Source organism: Vicia villosa, unplaced genomic scaffold (genome assembly GCF_029867415.1).
Source record: "Vicia villosa cultivar HV-30 ecotype Madison, WI unplaced genomic scaffold, Vvil1.0 ctg.002409F_1_1, whole genome shotgun sequence".
NCBI lineage: Eukaryota > Viridiplantae > Streptophyta > Magnoliopsida > Fabales > Fabaceae > Vicia > Vicia villosa.
The window spans coordinates 185923-207124 of NW_026705921.1; the positions used below are offsets into that span (position 1 = coordinate 185923).

General features: G+C 34.1%; 1 protein-coding gene and 1 pseudogene across 1 annotated transcript; both read right to left on the reverse strand.

Moving 5' to 3' along the window:
- Nucleotides 1-6504: 6504 nt before the first annotated feature.
- On the reverse strand, nt 6505-11299 carry LOC131638776 (putative disease resistance RPP13-like protein 1). The gene has a single exon (XM_058909321.1). The coding sequence runs from the start codon at nt 11161-11163 to the stop codon at nt 7339-7341; it is 3825 nt and encodes a 1274-aa protein (XP_058765304.1). The 5' UTR covers nt 11164-11299; the 3' UTR covers nt 6505-7338.
- A 1368-nt stretch (nt 11300-12667) lies between these two features.
- Nucleotides 12668-14188, reverse strand: LOC131638777 (biogenesis of lysosome-related organelles complex 1 subunit 2-like; annotated as a pseudogene).
- Between the last annotated feature and the right edge of the window lie 7014 nt (nt 14189-21202).

Here is a 21202-nt window from a genome sequence, read left to right on the forward strand (position 1 = left end):
TACCCATGTCCAGCGGCTATAATCATCTACGATGACTAATCCATATTTCTTCCCTCTGACAGATGCTGTTTTGACTGGTCCAAACAGATCAATGTGCAGAAGTTCTAACGGCCTTAAGGAAGAAACAACATTCTTAGATTTGAATGCAGGTTTGGAGAACTTGCCCTTCTGACATGCTTCACAAAGAGCATCTGATTTATATTTCAGATTTGGGAGACCTCTGACCAGATTTAGTTTGTTAATCTGAGAAATCTTTCTCAAACTAGCATGTCCTAATTTTCTGTGCCAGACCCATTGCTCTTCAGAAACAGACATAAGGCAAGTCACCTTCTGCTTCTCAAGATCAGAAAGATCAATCTTATAAATGTTGTTCTTTCTCTTGCCTATAAATAGGATTGAGCTATCCTTCTAACTTACAGCCTTGCAAGACTTTTGATTGAAGATTATGTCATAACCATTGTCACATAATTGACTTATGGACAATAAGTTATGCGCTAATCCTTCTACAAGAAGTACATTAGTTATGGAAGGAGAGTTACCAATACTTATGGTTCCAGAGCCAATAATCTTGCCCTTCTGATCTCCTCCAAACTTGACTTCTCCACCAGACTTAAGCACCAGGTCTTGGAACATAGACCTTCTTCCCGTCATGTGTCGCGAGCACCCAGAGTCCAGGTACCATGACATTTTGTGCTTTGCCTTCTTTGCTGCTGAGGATATCTGCAACAGAAATTATCTTCTCCTTAGGTACCCACAATTTCTTGGGTCCTTTCTTGTTAGTTTTCCTTAAGTTCTGATTGAACTTGGGTTTAGCATGATAAGTAACAGGAGGAACAGCATGATATTCTTTGGGTTTGTCAGCATGATATCTTTTAGGTTGTGTCACATGCTTCTTGGTGTGTGTTGTGTTAAAATTATGTGCATGTGATGTGAGCTTGATATCATGTGAGTGGCCATATTTGAACTGATCATACAATGGCTTGTATGTGATTTTCAAATCATCAACAGGTTCAAATTTATGCGAGGTATCACCCTCATAGCCAAAACCAAACCTTTTGTTTCCATAGACACCATATATCATAGAAGCAAGATGACTTCTGCCAATACTTCTAGACAGGAACTTTCTGAAGCTCGAGTCATATTCTTTCAGAATATGATTGAGTCTAGGAATGGATTTTTCTGATTCAGAAAGAGATCCACTATCATTGGATAATTTTAAAACTTTTTCCTTCAGTTCAGAATTTTCCACTTCCAGCTTCTTAGTTTCAAATTCAAATTGCTTTTTCAGCTTTTTGTATTTGATACTAAGATGAGCCTTGAGTTCCAGAAGTTCAGTTAAGCTGGAAACTAACTCTTTCCTAGATAGTTCAGAAAATACCTCTTCAGAATCTGATTCTGATGTAGATTCTGATCCATCATCCACTGTAGCCATCAGTGCAAAGTTGGCTTGCTCTCCTTCAGAGTCTGATTCTGATTCTGATTCAGAATCATCCCATGTTGCCATAAGACCTTTCTTCTTATGAAACTTCTTCTTGGGATTCTCCTTCTGAAGTTTTGGACATTCATTCTTGAAGTGTCCAGGCTCATTGCACTCATAGCAGACGACCTTGTTCTTGTCAGATCTTCTGCCACCAGAAGATTCTCCTCGTTCAAACTTCTTTGAGCTTCTGAAGCTTTTGAACTTCCTTTGTTTGCTCTTCCAGAGTTGGTTTACCCTTCTGGAGATCATGGACAGTTCATCTTCTTCTTCTGATTCTGATTCTTCAGAATCTACTTCTTCAGCCTGAAAAGCGTTAGTGCATTTTTTAATATTAGATTTTAATGCAATAGACTTACCTTTCTTCTGAGGCTCATTTGCATCCAGCTCTATCTCATGGCTTCTCAAGGCACTGATTAGCTCTTCCAAAGAAACCTCATTCAGATTCTTTGCAATCTTGAATGCAGTCACCATTGGACCCCATCTTCTGGGTAAGCTTCTGATGATCTTCTTTACATGATCAGCCTTGGTGTAACCTTTGTCCAGAACTCTTAATCCAGCAGTTAGCGTTTGAAATCTTGAGAACATCTTCTCAATATCTTCATCGTCCTCCATCTTGAAGGCTTCATATTTCTGGATTAGAGCAAGAGCTTTGGTCTCCTTGACTTGAGCATTTCCTTCATGGGTCATTTTCAATGACTCATATATATCATGGGCAGTTTTCCTGTTAGATATCTTCTCATACTCAGCATGAGAGATAGCATTCAGCAAAACAGTCCTACATTTATGATGATTTTTGAAAAGCTTCTTTTGATCATCATTCATTTCTTGTCTTGTAAGCCTTACGCCAGTAGCATTCACTGGATGTTTGTAACCATCCACCAGAAGATCCCATAAGTCACAATCTAGACCAAGGAAGTAACTTTCCAGTTTATCTTTCCAGTATTCAAAGTTTTCACCATCAAATACTGGTGGTCTAGTATAACCATTGTTACCATTTCCATTGTATTGCTCAGCAGAGCCAGATGTAGATGTAGGTGTGTTTGTTGGAATTTCACCAGCCATCTTTTACTGAAGCGTTTTTCTCTTCCTGAATCTTTTCTAAACACGGTTAAGTGCTTGCACCTTAGAACCGGCGCTCTGATGCCAATTGAAGGATAGAAAAACACTTAGAAAGGGGGGGTTTGAATAAGTGTAGCTTTAAAACTTGTAAGATAAAAACAATTGGAACAATGATTTTTATCCTGGTTCGTTGTTAACTAAACTACTCCAGTCCACCCCCTTGGAGTGATTTACCTCACATGAGGATTTAATCCACTAATCACAATTGATTACAATGGTTTTCCACTTAGACAACTGCTAAGTCTTCAAGAGTATCCTGATCACAACCTGATCACAACCTGATCACTCTAGGAACAAACTGCTTAGACAACTTCTAAGACTTGCTAGAGTATACTGATCAACAACCTGATCACTCTAGTTCTTACAACTTAATGTAAATAAATTCTTTTAAGAGTTACAATGCTTCTTATAAAGCTATTATCACAACTGTGATTTTCTCTTAAGTTTAAGCTTAAATCTCACTAAGATATTACAACAACAATGTAGTGAACTTGATGATGAAGTTTGAGAGCTTTTGAATTTGACAGCGATTCTGAATAGTGCGCAAGTGTTGTATTTAGCTTCTCATCAGAACTTCATATTTATAGGCACTTGAGAAGATGACTGTTGGGAGCATTTAATGCTTTGCGTATTCCGTACAACATAGCATTTAATGTTTCACTCTTTTGTCAACTACCTCGAGCCTTGTTTCCGCTGTGTCTACTGACGTTGCCTTTAATAGCTTCTAACGTTCCTTTTGTCAGTCAGCGTAGCCTGCCAGTCTAGTACTTGCTTCTGATCTGATGTTTGTGTAAACAACGTTTGAATGTCATCAGAGTCAAACAGCTTGGTGCAGAGCATCTTCTTGTCTTCTGACCTTGAAGTGTTTCTGAGCGTGATACCATGAGAACTTCAGCGCTTCTGCTTCTGATCTCAAGTTCTTCTGATGCTTCCATAGACCCATGTTCTGATTCTGCTTGACCATCTTCTGATGTCTTGCCAGACCATGTTCTGATGTTGCATGCTGAACCTTCTGAGTCAGTGCTTCTTGCGCTAATTTTGTGCATACTCTTTATATAATTCCTGAAATGGAAATTGCATAGTATTAGAGTACCACATTATCTCATACAAAATTCATATGCTTGTTATCATCAAAACTAAGAATATTGATCAGAACAAATCTTGTTCTAACATATATCCACCGGGTGAGAAATGTCTAACGAATTTACACCCGTTTAAAATGGGTGTAAATACGTTCTAGTTTACACCCTATTTTAATAAAAATCGGGTGTAATTACATTCTTAATTACACCCTTTTTTAATAAAAATCGGGTGTAATTACGTTTTTAATTACACCCTATTTTAATTAAAATCGGGTGTAATTACGTTTTTAATTACACCCTGTTTTAATTAAAATCGGGTGTAATTACGTTTTTAATTACACCCTGTTTTAATTAAAATCGGGTGTAATTACGTTCTTAATTACACCTTATTTTAATAAAAATTGGGTGTAATTACGTTCTTAATTACACCTTGTTTTAATAAAAATCGGGTGTAATTACGTTCTTAATTACACCTTATTTTAATAAAAATCGGGTATAAATATGTTCTTAATTACACCCTATTTTAATAAAAATCGAGTGTAAATACGTTCTTACACCCTATTTTAATTACACCCTTTTTAATAAAAATTGGGTGTAAATCCGTTCTTAGTTACATCATTTTTAAATATAATTTACACCCTTTATGAATGAACAAATTATATTATATTTACACCCTATTTCATATGCTACATTGCACCCTATTTTAGTTATCCCATTTCTTCATATTTCTTGTACTAAGAATAATATTTCAAATACTAGAAAATCATACACATAAAAATAAGGGAGAATTATGTATTAATCAAGAAAAACATATCAACATACAATCCAAAAATGTATTTACTAGATGACAACAACTAACAAAACTGATTAGATAACTGAAGCAAAGAACAACTAACAAAATCATATATTTTACATGAAGTCCAAACAAATTCACAAAAACCATCTAAGTCAAAAGCCTGTAATCATGAAGAGGCCGAACAAACTTGTTGTGTTCCAATGACAACTCCACCAATTCCACACTGTCTCAGTTACACTGCTCAAAAAGCAAAAAGAAAATGATAAAAGTAAGAAACACTAAAATCGACGTCCATCTACAGTTTTATTTAAATAACAAAACAACAATGTATATAAGTATTCGTTAGTGGAGATTGAGAAAAAATAAGAGGCAGACACATCAAGAAATACCTTAGAAGCTTGCTGAAACAGAAAACTTGTTTGTTCCATACCACTGATCTAAAATATGCAACGAATATATATTCAGCAATAATGAACAACCAAAATTAGTAGTAAACCACTATCTATATTCCCCCCAAGAGAGAAAATCATCTCACCATGTTGATGTCGGTGAATATTATGGTACCTGATTCAGACCTTCCAAAGTCACTTTCAGAAGATTGTTAAGAGTCCCACATCGGATAATATATGGCCTGAACATGTCCTTATAAGTGAGGGCAATCCTCACCCTACAAGCCGGTTTTGTAGGGTTGAGTTAGGCCCAACCACATTTCTTAACAAAGATGATAGCTTACAACCTGAATCAGGCAAAAACCATCCATCAATTCGAGCAAAATCTTGCAGGCCAAGCCGTTGAAATAACACAGATGCTCCTTTGCGAATATTCTCAATTACATCCAAAGGAAATCGAATTAGAAAGAAACTTGCTAGTAGTGTACGGAACCAAATGCAAATTATAGTAATCCAAAGGAAATCGAATTAGAAAGAAACTTGCTAGTAGTGTACGAAACCAAATACAAATTATAATGAGATTGAAAAAGAAAAAAAGTCACTTCCTATATATAAATTATAAGATCAGCAAGCGTGTCATGTGTAACACATTTACACTACTACTGACCTGTTGGGTTGGAAGGTACTTCCTACGGTAATTAAATATTGCATCATTCTCTTTCAAGTCGTTTGCACCAAGGAATTGCAGCTCCACGTGTTCATCTAATTAGTGTTATTACTTTATGAAATATTCATTAGGCGATCAATAATATTTACAATGTCCATGTATAAATACTACTAATCTCAATTATTATCACTGAATTTTGTGTTACAAGTCATGACCAATTTACAGCCTTGAACAACAGCCCAAAGATATCATCATTATCATTAGCGAGTTTCATTCAGTCAAAAATAGAATGACTGTGATTTGTATACGAAACATACCTCCGTAGAAAGTAGTGCAACAGGACATAAAATTAAGGTTCAAAATTAAAATCTTACCGCCTCTTTGTATTGTCCTACAGCATGGTAGCATGCAACTCGTAAATATAAGGACTTAATGTTGGCACCGTCGATGTTCAACCCCATTGTCAAATCTTTGATAGCCTTCATGTCACAGTATATCCCCATTTAAGTTCATACTCTACAAACAGCCAAAATTTACTAGGCTGAAACCATCCTCCTAATAAAATCTAATTCAGTTAATGTAGTGAAAAACAACAATCAATCAATGTTTTCCCTCCATGACAACTCCAAAGTACCTAAAAGTAGCCTAAACCTTTTTTTTACTTCCTGAATGGTTTCAGCATATTCTATATTCTAGTTCTAAATTTTACTTTATAACACCACATATGTCTATCAGCATATCTACAATACAAATGAAAGCTCACAACAAGAAACAGTCGGGTCAAACAAATATTCAGCCTCAACCATGGAATTTCAGCCTCAACCTTTGGGTTACTGAAGATTTTAGCAGCTCCGTGTCTCTTATTTGTAGGGATAGGCTCGCCTGCTGGTGTATACGCATCGCAAACAACCTAAAATTAAGGTTCAAAATTTCAAGAACAAGTCATCTAATGCTTTGAGTCATCTCATTGCGAAATCACGCCTCATAGAATTGCCAATAACTATGAACATTACTCATAATAGGTAATAGGTAAACCAAAACAGAAGGTTAGACTTACACTTACACGACTCATAAGCCAAAAATCAGGTCTAGATTTCAATGTAGCAAATCTTAAGAAAGTTACATGAACTCTTCACATAGATTAGTTGAATTTAAATGAACATAAATTATTGTTTTTACAGTGTTAACTATACTTTATCTTGCTAAAATTAGGGAACAAATTGTCACAACAATGCATTGACATAAGTGAAATAAGTAATTATTTAATAAATAATAAATTTAAAGTGGAGTTGGAAAAGAGAAAAGATCCGAACCAGCGGAGCTGTTGGAAATGTCGACGGTATCTTTGAAAGTGGAACCGAGCAAAATGCCGACGACTTTATCTTGCATTTAATTCTTTTTTAATAAAAAGTTAGTTTTAAAAAAATAATTATTTAACAAAGCTATTTGAAAAATACTTTTTATTTGAAATTGTTTCAAACTATGATTTTCTTTTTAAACCTACAGAAAACGAATAAAAACTTCCAAAATCAATTAATGTAACAATCGGTATTTACATTTGTTTTTCTATACATCAACATGCTTATACAGAAACACAGAAACTTAAGCTTAATATATAACCAACTCATACATACATAACATAAGCAAACAAACAACACAAATATCTCAAATTATGACTCATAGTATACAAATTTGAAAAACTATTGTTCAACAAGAAACACCACATAACTTGATGCATTTCACTCTCATGTTTCTCTATCTCACTTTGGAATTCTTCATTTCCTTGACTTCTCAATGCCCATGGCTCATATTGTGACTTGGTCATTTATTCTTATGACTGGGATGTGAGCAATTTTGGACCAATATTCCTTCCTTTTATACCTTTCTTCTAACAATGGACAATCTACAATGATCAGTTGCTCAAAAGACGTAGGGAGGTTGTCTTCTGGCAATGACTCTAGTTTTGGACAATAATCGAAGCAGAGTTTTTTCAGCGAGGAGGGAAATGTTTTTTCTGGCAATGACACAAGCTCTGGACAATTAATAAAGCAAAGCCTTTCTAGAGAGGAGAGGTGTCGAAGTCCATTTCCTTCTAAGGACTTCATTTCAGAGAGATTAACGAAGTCTAGAGACACAAGGGAAATCGGCAACAACGGCTCTTTGAGCAATATGTTAACAGTATCATCACCTTTGATACCCAATGATGAAAGAGCAGTGAGACATTGGAGACCCCACTCTGTTACCGGCTTTGTTATCATCACAGAATCAACCACAATTGATTGTAAATTGGGAGGTAGGAAAACTCCTTCACATAATGATAAATTCAATTTTGGAAGATTGCGTAGAAATATCTTTTCAAGAGCGGTGAGGGTGCCCATCCGTTGAGGTAGTGATCTAAGTTCCTCGCAATCACGGACATGAAAAGATTGGAGGGTTGAAGAGCTACAGGAAGAAGTTTCTGAAATAAAAATAGATTCCAAACTGTTACAATCATAGATGGAAAAATTTTGGAGCATAGGAAAACAATTCAATGGGACGGAGGTAAGTGCTTTGCAGTCTTCTAATGTAAGAGTCACAAGGGATGTGTAATTGCTCCACATTTCAGGAGGAAAGAATGCTAAGTTCTCACAATTTTCAATAGAAAGTGATTGCAAAGAAGTAGGTAAGCCATTCGTTGGAATCATAGTGAGAGAACTAATACCAAAGAGAATCAAGAATCGAAGACAGGTGCTGTTTATAATCATTTTAGGTACAGATTTTTGCATATGACGGCTCGATATGTTTATTGTTTGCAGCAGACATGGAGAATCAATCTCGAGCAATGAGTATTGGGTCCTTTCAGTATTGCTTATTGAATCTGAATCTTCCACAATATGAATCTTTTTTATTGAGGAGAGCCAATGTTGAGTAGGTGGTGTTGCCAAGAGATGATCACAAAGATATATTACAATCTCTTCTAAGGAAGGAAGATGACTAGGTAAATGTCCTTTCAATTTGGGACACCTTGATAACCTCAGAGTTTTCAAATGAGGAAAAGGAAATATGTTGTCTTGAAGAGGATGCCATTCCTCCCAATTTGACATTTCCTCAATTACAAGCTTCTCAAGGGAAGAAAATGGTTGGATTGAAGAATTGGAACTTCCTGCTGCCATGCCATAGAACTCCTGCCCAATTGTCACAATAGATGTCATTCTAGTAATCTGCAAGTCCTTGAGAGAAGGTAGCTGCCCTAGTGGTGGAAGTATCGGGCAATGCGCACAGTTATCAAGGCAGAGAGACACCATGTTAGAAAATGAAGGATCTCCCAACCAACTTGGAAAACTTGTCCCGCCATATAAGTCAATGCTCAGCTTCTTTAGGTTTGGTGATGGTTGTAACTTATTAAGCACATCTTTTCCTTTAAGTGAGTCATCAACTTCCTCACCCCACAGTAGCGTTAACTCCTCAATATGTTCTCTGCTCTTCAAGTTTGCATCACTTGCCTCCATGACATCATTGACATTTTGTAAGTTCTTGATGAATAATTTTCCTCGTAGCTTAGGAAACTTCCCAAGCTCTCTGACACTTAAACCAATATTTTTCTTGCCTACTACAAAAACAGTTAGAGTTTGAAGGTTTTCTAGTTCAGCAATTTGCTTTGGCATCTCTATTATGCTTGTCTGATCAAGATATAGATGACGCAAATGAATTAATTTTCCAACATGTTCTGGCAATTCTGTGAGATTTGAGCACATAGATAAAATCAAAGTTTGCAAGTAGTAGAGGTTGCATATGGTGTCAGGCAGGCTTGTGATTTCAGAATGAGAAAGATCTAGATAGCGCAACTGCACTAAATTGCCAATTGTGTCCGGTAGTGTGGTGATGTTTGCATATTTTGATAATGATAACACACGCAACCTTTCGAATGTGGGTAGAAAATCATCGACCACCTTTCTGGATAAATGATATTCTCCCCATTCATCATAGTCAATGGCTAGGAAGCTTCTCAAGCATTTGAATTTGTGTAAAGTCTTAAACTTCTTGAAAATGTCATAATGTTGTTGATTATATGAAAAGTGTCGAACACTTTCATAGCTCTCAGCGCCTGATTCAAGTCTGTAACAACTTTTTCCAGATACAACAGTAGCTAAATCATTAACAAGGTCATGCAAGATAAAAGTCTGCCCACTAGAGTCATCATGCAATTGTTGTATCAATGATCTGGATAACAATTCAGTAAAACACTCATCACCTACTTCTTCCATAGTTTTTTTATCTTGAGAATGATCAAGGAAGCCTTCTGCCATCCACAACAAAACCAATTGTTTCCTATCAAGTAGACAGTCCTTTGGGAAAATAGAGCAATAGGAAAAACATCTTTTCAGTTGCGAGGACAAATATTGATAACTCAGGCGCAATGCAGGCAGAATATTATCATTCTTTAAGTTCCATATGTCATTGTTCAGAACTTCAATCCACTCTTCAGTATCTACTTTCGAACGCAACAGTCCTCCAAGTGATTTCGCAGCAATTGGCAATCCACCACACTTTCTTGCAATCTTCCTGCCAATTGGTTCTAGGTTTCGGCGTTGAGTTTCAGAAAAGTCTCCACTTCCAAATGCACGTTTGGAGAGTAAAGACCAACTGTCTTCATCTGATAGAGGATCTAATTCAAAAATAGGAAATGTGCGCGCAGCATCTGCCACATTTTTGTGGCGTGTTGTGATGATCACTCGGCTTCCATTTTTTCCATAAATCAACGGAGATACAAGTTCATCCCAATCAGAACAACTGTCATTCCATAAGTCATCCAACACAATGAAAAATCTCCTATCCCTTAAATTTTTCCTTAACTCAACTCGAAGTAAATCAAGATTATTAGTTTCCCATGGTGTTTTAGTGACAGATTCAAGGAGAGTTTTGGTTACTCTAAAAACATCAAAATCTTCTGATACACAAGCCCATGCTGTGAGATCAAAGTGCTTTGGAATATTTTCATCATTGTAAGCAAGCTGTGCAAGTGTTGTTTTTCCGACACCTCCCATGCCTACAATTGCAACTACGCCCATATTGTTCTGGCTAGTACTGCTTTCTGATAGCAGCATGTTCATTACTTTCTCTAGATCATCTTCCCTACCAACCATGAAAGATTCGTCGAACATGGGACATGAAGGTGTTCTATGAGAAACTCTGACACTTATAGTTTGCAAACTAAGTATATCTTTATTATCAGCAAAAAGTTTGAGGGTTTCACACATATCTTTCATTTGGGAATTGATCTCTCCGTAGATATTTTTAAAAGGAGAAGAAAGTAAGTTCCACACCTGTTTAGTTTTGCTTGCAGCTTGCGTCTTCTCCATCTTGCATCGAATGGAATCATAGCTAATTTGATTGAGAAGATCTTCAGCATCATAGACAGCATCTTTGAAGCCATCAAGCCAGTCTTTGACAGAAGGAGTGTTGATCTGCTTCTCCTCTGCAGCATCTAGGAGAGGTTGAAGAGTGAGAAGTGTTAGCCTTATCTGTTTCAAGAGTGAGATATCTAGCTTGGTGTTTGTGATGTAATCAAGAAACTCTTTGGAAGCAATTTTGTCAAGTAAGGTCTGAACAGTTGCAGAGAGGAAAGCACTTCCTATCATAGTTGCAGCCATGTTGTATTAGCAAAAGTTTGAAGGAAATGAAGATCTGTTAGCTACAAAATTATAAAGCTGGAAGCAAATCTCACCACAAGATTTTAAGTGGTATTGATGGAATACTGATTCAATAATTGATATTGAAGAAACAAGTTGCAGCCATAATTCAAATATGGACAAATGAATTATGCTGAGTCACGAGATGAGGCCCACTTTTGTTAACTTAAGAAGATCAAATGTAAGCCATGTTGATTACAGGAAATTGGAGAGTTAGGCTTACAATATAAAAGATAAATTGATTTAATGCAATTAAGCACCAAGATTTGTATTCACGTGTATACCTCACAGCAAGTTTCATCTGGTGAGAGTGTGAGACAGTTGAGTTTGACTATACCTCATCAATAGATTTCTCAATAGGACATACTGTGCTAAAAAGTAATACAAGCTTAATACTTTCTTATTTAACTCTTTGCTCAAAACATATTCAATACTAATTTTGAGATACAGCAGAATATTTCATTTCTAGCCACCGCGGCTCATTTTGTTGATTTTCCTGTTGGTTGATCTCACTCCATATAGATTCATGGTTTTAGATTTTAGTGCTTGCAATTATGTAGTTGGTAATTCTATTCTTATCTCTAACCTGTCACCTCCTAAAATAGTTCACAATATTACCTTTCGAGGATTCTAAGTTATTGGTATTAGTTAAGTTTCACGACATTCTTCATTATCGTTTGGATCAACTAAATCTCGATGAGTAAAAATTGTTGGTTATTCGACTTTCACATTTAGAGACTCTTAAATTGTGAGTGTTCGTGTCGGCTTAGAGAACATGGTAGGATTATCCATTAGTACCTATAGAAGATCCGATTCTTCCAATAGAAGGCCCTTGATCCAAGAAGGCATTATGGAAGCTTTTGAAAGTTCATTTCAAAAATAGATTGAATATTATGTAAACTCTGAAAATTTTCAAAATGTTATTGAGTGTCTCTCTCTAATTAGCTTTTATCTTCTCTCTATCACAATTAAAAATAAAAATATATAATTAAATGTCTCACATGCAAAGTAAAAATTGAAAAATGATTTCTACTAACCATGAAAGGTAACCATCATGAATCGGTCCAGGGGCTTCATCTTTAAACTCTCAAAACAATGAACCATGATTATAACTATTTAAAGAGATATAACTGAATCGGAAAGAACTACATTTCTATATATCACAATTATATTTGTACCCTTTCTTATGACAACCTAAAGTACATATAACAAAGTTTAACATAGGAGTGATAATGGATTCTTGGTCAACAAGGTAACTCGAAGATAAACTCTATAACAGTAAAAATAAGCATGAGGAGATGAGGAAGTGAGAGAAATCGAGAGAGATAAGGAGTAAGGTTTCAAATAGAGATTACATAACTGGTTGCAGTCGCATCACAACTCTTGATATTGCAAAGAATCCCGGTCGATTGCAATCATGTTGCATTTTCAGCTACATAAAAAAATAACTTGGTCGCATTCCATATCACCGGCACAGATCTTTGTTTAAAACCTTGATACATGGGAATTTGAGGATCCAAATAAACAATTGAGAGTAAAATAAGTAAATAAGCATGTTGGAGCAGACTATTCTCATTTGTCCTACCCATTTTCTCAACTTGTAAAATTTTTGATGATTAGGAAGATGAATTTTTGGTTTGATACAGAAATAGAACTCTTGATTCCAACAACGCCACATATTTATCGAGCATAGAGACCACAGCTTCAAATTCGGTGACTTGATTTTCTATGGCATCAATCTGCTCAACATATTCATTAAAGCTAACCACTCTTCTTGCATTTCAATTGCTCCACAAACACCCTTAATCCTGAAGCCAAATCACCAAACCCTTTATACTCGTCTGCAACCTTTGCATTCATTTTCTCCACTAGCTCTAGATGTTTATTAGTCCCCTGACACACAAATTCATTGCAAATTATAACAAGACAAATCAATAAAAACCACAATTGTACATCTCAACTCACCAAGTGTCTGAAGAATTGATCAGAAGTAGGATCTTAGAGAGGGTTTGAGAAAGAATGAGGGGTTTCACCTGAAGCTCCGATTTGATCATGGTGGCGACACTACTGAAGAGATCATTTAATGATTCAGCAAGCTCATCATGCTTTTGATCTTGGGATTCATCTTTCCTTACATTTTCCATGGTTGGAGTATGTAGTTGACCAATTCACAATGGAAGATTAGGAGTAACCACGCAAGCTAAGGAAACAATCAACCAAGTGTTGCTTTATAGCCCAAACTGCAGTTGATTCAAAAAGGGGGAATATATCATTTAATAATATCAAGCTCATAAATCAAACCCTAATTTAACATAATCTTCTGACAAATTAATTGTGTTGTGAATTTCCTAGTTGGAAGGATTAGTATTTAGAGACCGACCCACCATTATCCGGTAAATTCTCTGTTTTCCTTGTATTTATTCACCTAAAATTTAAGCAATGAGAATTGAAAATATGAGAAGCAACTTTTCTGTTTATGGAAGGACATCAACAATAAAACCTGGCTACATGATAAAAAAAAAGCAACTATCCCTCCTCCTAAGTCTTTTACCAGTTTAATAGTTAACTTGAAATGGAAACAAAAGAAAAACACAAAACACTGAAAGTAAACCCTAAATCACACACATACAAAGTAGCACAATTGCCTTAGTAATCAAATATTTCCACACTGATTCAGTTCAACAACAGCGTTCAATATTAAAACCAGTGAGATTTCTTTTGCAAATTTTCGTAAACAACTATAACCACTTCCATGTTTGAATCAACAGATGCAATGTGAACAGAATGAGTGTGAATTTCACAATGAATCTGACATGAAATTTAAACAAATTCGGAAACCAAAATCGAAAGAGAATACAAGCTCAGTTGACATAAAGACGAAGCAGTGGCTGAATACTCTCTGCCTCAACGGATTCGTTTTCTTTTCTTTTGGGATATTTTTGGTGTTCCCACACCACAGTGAAAAATCCATTACTGAATATCTCTCCGGACGTAGAATGTAGGAGGATAAATTGAAATTGGATCAATTAATTTAATTAAAAAATGTAAATTGAAATAAAAATTTGTATTGTTTTTCTTAAAAATCAAAATATATAATATTCATTACTAATTTTACAAACTATACAAAAGCATTTGAAGTTACAACATAATACAATTCTTTATTGTATATCAAAATAAAAGATATGATATACTTTTGGGAATTTTTATTCCACCATTTTCTAAAATAAAGACTTTTTGTAATTTTGAAATGGTCCATTAAAAACCGAAAATGCATTTCCGATTCGCCCATATATTTTACAAAAACATGTCAAATGTGATTTCACCATTCAAAATCGAAAAATGAAATCGGAGATATATGGTTTGCGTGAGTGGATTTGCAGCGGAGGATAAATGGATGTGCTTCTCTGATATGAGTCATCTAATAGAAAGTGTGTGTGAGAGGCTGTGTATTAATCTTACAAGATACGGTTTCTCGAAGACTTGTTTCCCTCTGCGCACTGCTCCAATACCAAATCCAAATGATTGTGTCATATGTGTTGGATGGGTTTCAAATCCGCAGTACTTTGTTCAAGTGTATTTGAAATCGGAATGCCCTATACTACCTACATCACTAGAGTGGGCGGTTCATTTCACAATCTCACGCGAGACTTGGCCAGACCAATTCATTAAAAGGATGCAAGAATACAACAAGTTGAACAAAATTGAAATAGAAAAAAATAGAGAAAAGTTAAAAGAGGTGCCACCGATGGATTTGGTCGACAACAATCTTTTCGGCTCATTTAAGTAGTTAGGTATCATTTTATTGTAAATGTCATTTTGTTCATGTGTTATGGTGTGGAAATATATCCATTTTTGTAGTTTGACCAAAAAAATTATATTTGAATACATGAGGTTTTTTTGAATGAGTTGTTGTTTCTGTTCAGTTTCTGGTTTTTCACTCCCAAGGAACTAACCGGAAATATATTTTTTATTTCAATTTATATAAAACCGGAAGTGAAATTCCGGTTTCAACTCTGACACAGGGATAGGATTTGTATGGTTCATGTTTGCCTCCAACTATTATAAATAACCTCACTTGTCATATTATTTCATACTACAACACCAAAAACCAAAAATGAACATCAAAATGAACATCGAATGACATGTTGGAGTTGTCCACTTTATCGGCGTTACACCATCACGCGAATTTATGTTCACCAAGTACACCCTAATTGAAGATGTGCGTGACATATTGAAGGAACTTATACCTTATGGCGACAATCTCAATGTTGTGAAACCGAGTACCACTCGCCATCTGTTGACAAAGATGGGAAGCTTGTGTTCATCTACCATGAGCTGAAGAAAGACGCTGATATACGGGCTATGTGGAATACTTTTACCAATTTTGAGGAAAAAGTTTCGATCGAGTTAGATGCGACTATTTCAAGATCAGTCGATGATATTATCATGATGTTGCAATGTCCATGTGGACGTGAATTTGTAATGTTTGATTTCTGTTAAAATCCTTAATGTATTTCTTTTGTTTATCTTATGAATTGTCTTTTGAATTTTTGATATTGGTGTTAATCAATGATGATTTTCTGGTTTCCTTTAAAAATGCAATTCATAAAAAATATAATAACTTCAACAATTGCCACTTAAACCGGAAGTATGTATTTCCTTTATATATAGTTAGACCAGCCTAAAAGAATGTATTCCCTTTATATATATAGTTATAGATATTTAATCCGGAGATGCATCTCAGTATGTGTAAAAAATGAGTATGAAGATGCATCTCCATAAACACCATTTATTCAAAAGTAAATGGATGGTTCGAAGATGAATCTAAGGACGCTATTGGTTCATAATTTGCGCCAGACCCTTTCCTCGTCATCCTTCTTCATTTTCTCAAAAGTTCCCAAAAAAATTCAATTGAGTTCTGCAACGATTTTCCTTTTGCATCCATTCAATCAAGTTTACTTCTTTGGAGCTCTTTCCACCATCTCATAATATATAATCTGTCCATTCTCATTAATCAATTACTTTGGTAATTTTTTCAAATCGTCTTTTATTTTTAGGGTTAAGTATGTTTTTGGTCCCTCTAAATATATTAAATTTCATTTTTAGTCCTTATTACAAAAATGACATATTTTAGTCCCTATAAAATTTTTATGCATGCAGTTTTAGTCCCTGCTATTTTTTTAAATTTTGAATAATGTTTAATTACCCTTAAAATTTTAAAATTTTGAATAACTTTTTTCATACATGTTTAGAATAATATAAAATACTTATTAAAATGAGAAGAATTAAATATGAATTTTTTAAAATGAGAAGAATTAAATATGAATTTTTTAAATTCAAAAAGAGAATGATAAAAGTAATGCATATCTCGACGTAGAAATCAAATTTTGAGTTCCTTTTTTCGAGGAAATTTTTATAATGTTCTAAACATGTATGTAAAATAATTATTCAAAAATACACATTGGTTTAACAGTAGGGACTAAAACTACGTGTATAATAATTTTGTGGGGACCAAAATATGTCATTTTTTTGATATGGACTAAAAATGAAATTTGAGATATTTATAGGGAGCAAAAACATACTTAACCCTTCTTTTTATGTTAAGATCTTTAGTTAGTTTTTGGACGCATTAGTTGTTTTAGGATCATTAGTTACTAGTGTAAAAGAAAATGATAGTCTATTCGAACATGTAATGAAGTATTTTGGGCCTGTTAGGGTAGAAAACAGGTCTGCCATGGATGCTAAAAATCGCATGTTTGTCCAGAGATGTACCTCCGGATTTTCTCTGAACTATTTTCGGAGATGCATCTCCGGATCAGGATGAGTAAAAAATATTATAACATTTGGTGGACATGTTGTTTAAATTTGTTTTTGTTTATAACACATGTGCAATGGCTAACAATAATGAAGGTCGAATTAGAGTTGGATGTGTGTCCCAAACCGCGCCAGTACAACATGAAAGGGTCGCGGTCATGTCCGCTACTACGGAAAAGTGATACCATAGCGGTTGAAGAAGTCTTACCACAACGACTGACCAACCATTGTGAGGTAAGGTGTGATTGTATGTACAATGCTTTCTATTACGGTTCTGCGATCGTTGTGATAAACTATGTACCGCGCTACCTATCACAACGGTTCGCTTAAACAACATTGTCATAAATATAGGGTCATGGGTTCGATACTCAGCTACAACCAAAATCAAAACGCTTTAAAAAAATTAAATATCACTACGGGTATATATCAGAACCGTTCTAGTATATATAAGAGTTTATTATGAAATATGAGATTGCTTATTTTTCCTTACTCCTCATTAATCATATACAACAATTCAAATAGATTTTTAAGATAATAATCTGAAAATTTAAATTATTCTTGAAAAACAACTTTAACGATCCAATGTTTTTCGAACAACATGCATATTGTAATTCATGATTTACTCATTAACCCATAGAATTTGATTCAATCCCAAATTCTTCAAAATAATGTTGATGAATGAATGTCTTCTAAGTCTTTCACACAAAATTTGATTTTCTCTTCTTTTCTAGTTTATTTTAAAAACATAAAGATTTGTGTGAAAGACTCAATCTCGCATCCATTTATCAAAATTGTTTTGAAGAATTTGTGGCATTGAATCAAATTCTATAGGCTAAAAAGGAAATTATGATTTACAAGATAGATGCAATTCAATAAAACATTGGATCGTCAAAGTTATTTTTCAAGAATAATTTAATTTTTCTGATCATTAACTCAAAAATCTATTTAAGTAAATGCACGTTCAATAAGTGGTTAGTGAACCAAGCAATCACGTATGATATAAGAAACTCACTAACAAAAACATCAATTAATCAAAATAGATTGGGAGAACTTGATAGCTAACAAATATGAAAAGTTGAAAACATGTGTTCTCTATAGAAATATCATATGAAAGACTCATATAATATTTCCACATCGAACACAAGTTTGTAACTGTCTTAGATCCATGTTCACTTATAAGTATTTCCAGTTGTATCGCTGATAAGTAGACACACATAACCACTTGCTAGTTGCACATGAAATACCATTTATTGACAAATAACACAAAACATCAATAACACACAAATAAACACTATAATTCCAAACAAAAATAGTTGTGAGTGAATAACCTTAGAAGTTACAACTTACACTAAATTATGAATGACGAATATAAAATACTTACTTATTATTTTTTTCCCATATTTCTTCTTGATGTTCTTCATATGAAGTTGGCACAAGAATCTACACATAGAAGATAAAAAAAGAGATTAGAGAGAATATAGTAAAAACATAAATAGACGTTTGCAGAAATAGAAACATAGAGAATTTAAGGATAGTCTTCAAGATAGCCAAAGTTAGAATCTTGATGCATAGTCTTTAAGGCATATTTCATCTTATAAAAATGGGTAAACATAAACATCTAGATCACATTACATCTAAAATGGGTAAACGTAAACAATATGAGGCAGAAAAGAAGGATTTTAAGATGAAGATTGCCAAGTTGATGAAGAAACAAGCATAGGAAAAGAAGCAGAAGTCTGAGGAAGCTTCAAAGGTTCAGAAGTTTGAAGGATTAGGCACCTCTATTGGGGCCTCCAAAGTGGAGGAAGAGAGGGATGAAGAATAAAATTATCTAATGTAGGCACATATACAGAGGAATAAAATAATTTCCTTCTCTTAGTGTCTGTTACTATTTACTTCCTTTAACAACACTAAAACCTAAAGCATATCAACAACCCAATAAAGAGTTTGTAACTACACAAAGTTATTGTCACACAAACTGAATAAAACATGAACAACACAATCACAATGTCATTGTGTTAAAAAAGAAACCCTAGTTATGAACATAAACTTTCAGAAACAAGTACCATTACCTCAACGAGAGAGAACAAGAAATGAACAACAAATAAGGTGAAGATTTCAGAAATTTGTTTCTAGAAATAAATGAAGATGGTGAAGATTTCGCTATCGTCGTCGTCTCGTTCGCTAGGGAACCCTTCTGTGTTATGGACGAAATAAATTATTTATTATGTTTATATTAAGTGAAATGAATTTCACAACGGTTACAAGAAACAACCTTAATAAAATATGGAATAAATAGACACGGTTGAATGAAACACCGTGGCTGATATACTTTTAATTCATAAATAACAAAAAATATTGGGCCAAACAGAAAAATTAATCTGAAGTTTCTAAAATAAAAAATTAAATAGACAAATGGGAGTCCAAATTTCTTATTGGGCCACTTAAATTACAAAAATCACTTAATAAAGGAAATTTCTCATCCCACCTTTGCTATATGGGACACATCCTTAAAATTTCGAAAATGTCATTTGGTGAATTCGAAGATACATATTCGAACGCACCATTCATAAAACAAGCATCAAATTGGTCTGAATATGCATATCTGAATTCACCATAGGTTAATTCGGAGATGCACATTCGAAAAACACTCTTGAACCCATTTACTACGCATTTTCATTAAAATTGACGTAGTTGTCAGGAACTCTTTGTCGATTTTTATGAATATTAGAGTCATATAATTTGTATCCTCGCGTTCTGACCCTTGCATTCCTACGTTTCAGGACTTTACGTGATCTAACGTAAATAAACTCTAATTTTCTTATTTTTCTATTTTATTTGATTTATTTATCCGTTTTCATATTTTCAAAAAAAAATTGAAAAAATGTTGTAGACACTAATTTGATTGCTAATTGTATTTTCATATTTTTATACTTTTATTTTAATTCGTTATTCTATTTTCCAATTGTTTTTCTAAATAGGAAAATTGTTGGTATGTACATATTTGTTACACTGTTGATGCATGCTTACTAGGTGTACCGATCCTGATACATCAAATACTAAGTTTTAAAAAAAAACACAACAATGAACTTTTTGAATATACATATCTAAATTCACTATTTTTTCGGTTATGCATCTTCGAAATTAAATTTTTTGTGAAAAATTATGCATTCAAAGATACATCTCCGAAAATATGGAAGAATGTATAAGAGTGGGATGAGAAATTACCATGATTAAATAGAAAACACTCAATGGTATAATGTATAATCTAAAAGCCCAACAGAAAAAAAATTAAATATAATATTTTATTATTGTAAATATTTGAAAAGAAATTAACCAAAAAAAAATGACTTGTAAATATTTCATTTGTGACAGGAGAAAGAGAATGAAACATATATTGATTATAAAAAAATGTAACATTCTGAGAAACTCAAAAACGGTTATTAGAAACATCATAACACACAAAACCCTTATGAGAGTTGTTATACCCCATAAATGTACATTGAATAGACTGTGCGCCAAGCTTATTTCTTTCAAACGGAGGTAAGTGAACAAAACACACACATCCAAAAGTATGTAAATCACTATAATTAGGCTGAATTTTAAAAAGGCAAAAGAAGGGAGAATCAACATCAATAACCATAAAAGGAAGACGATTGATCAAGAATACGGCTGTGGAAAGTAAGGTGCGTGTTACATCAAGCAAATAACGATTCTTTCGCTCCGCCATCCCGTTTTGTTGAGGGGTATTGGGACAAGACCGTTGAGACAAGATCCCTTTTTGTTGGAGGTATTCCTGAAATTCATGAGAAGTACAATAATCCAAAAATATAGTTATCCTTCTGGGATGTGTTAGAGTCGCTCATGTCATTCTTCTGGAATGACAAACATTTTATGAGTATATTATAAGTTTTTTTTACATCAAAACACACAAATTTATTTGTGAAATTCTTTTGGAATACTTCACTATTATTGATCCATTCCATCTAGAATTTGATAATATAGGTGATACAATACTTTTTCAAATTTTTAACATAACAGATGCAATCCTTCTGAGATATGTTATTAGTATAGATACAATCTTTCTGGGATTCATTAATATTATGCTGAAATTCTTATAAAGTTATAGATACAACATTTTAAGGTGTGAGAAATCCTTATTTTAAAAATTTAACTCTTCGGGATT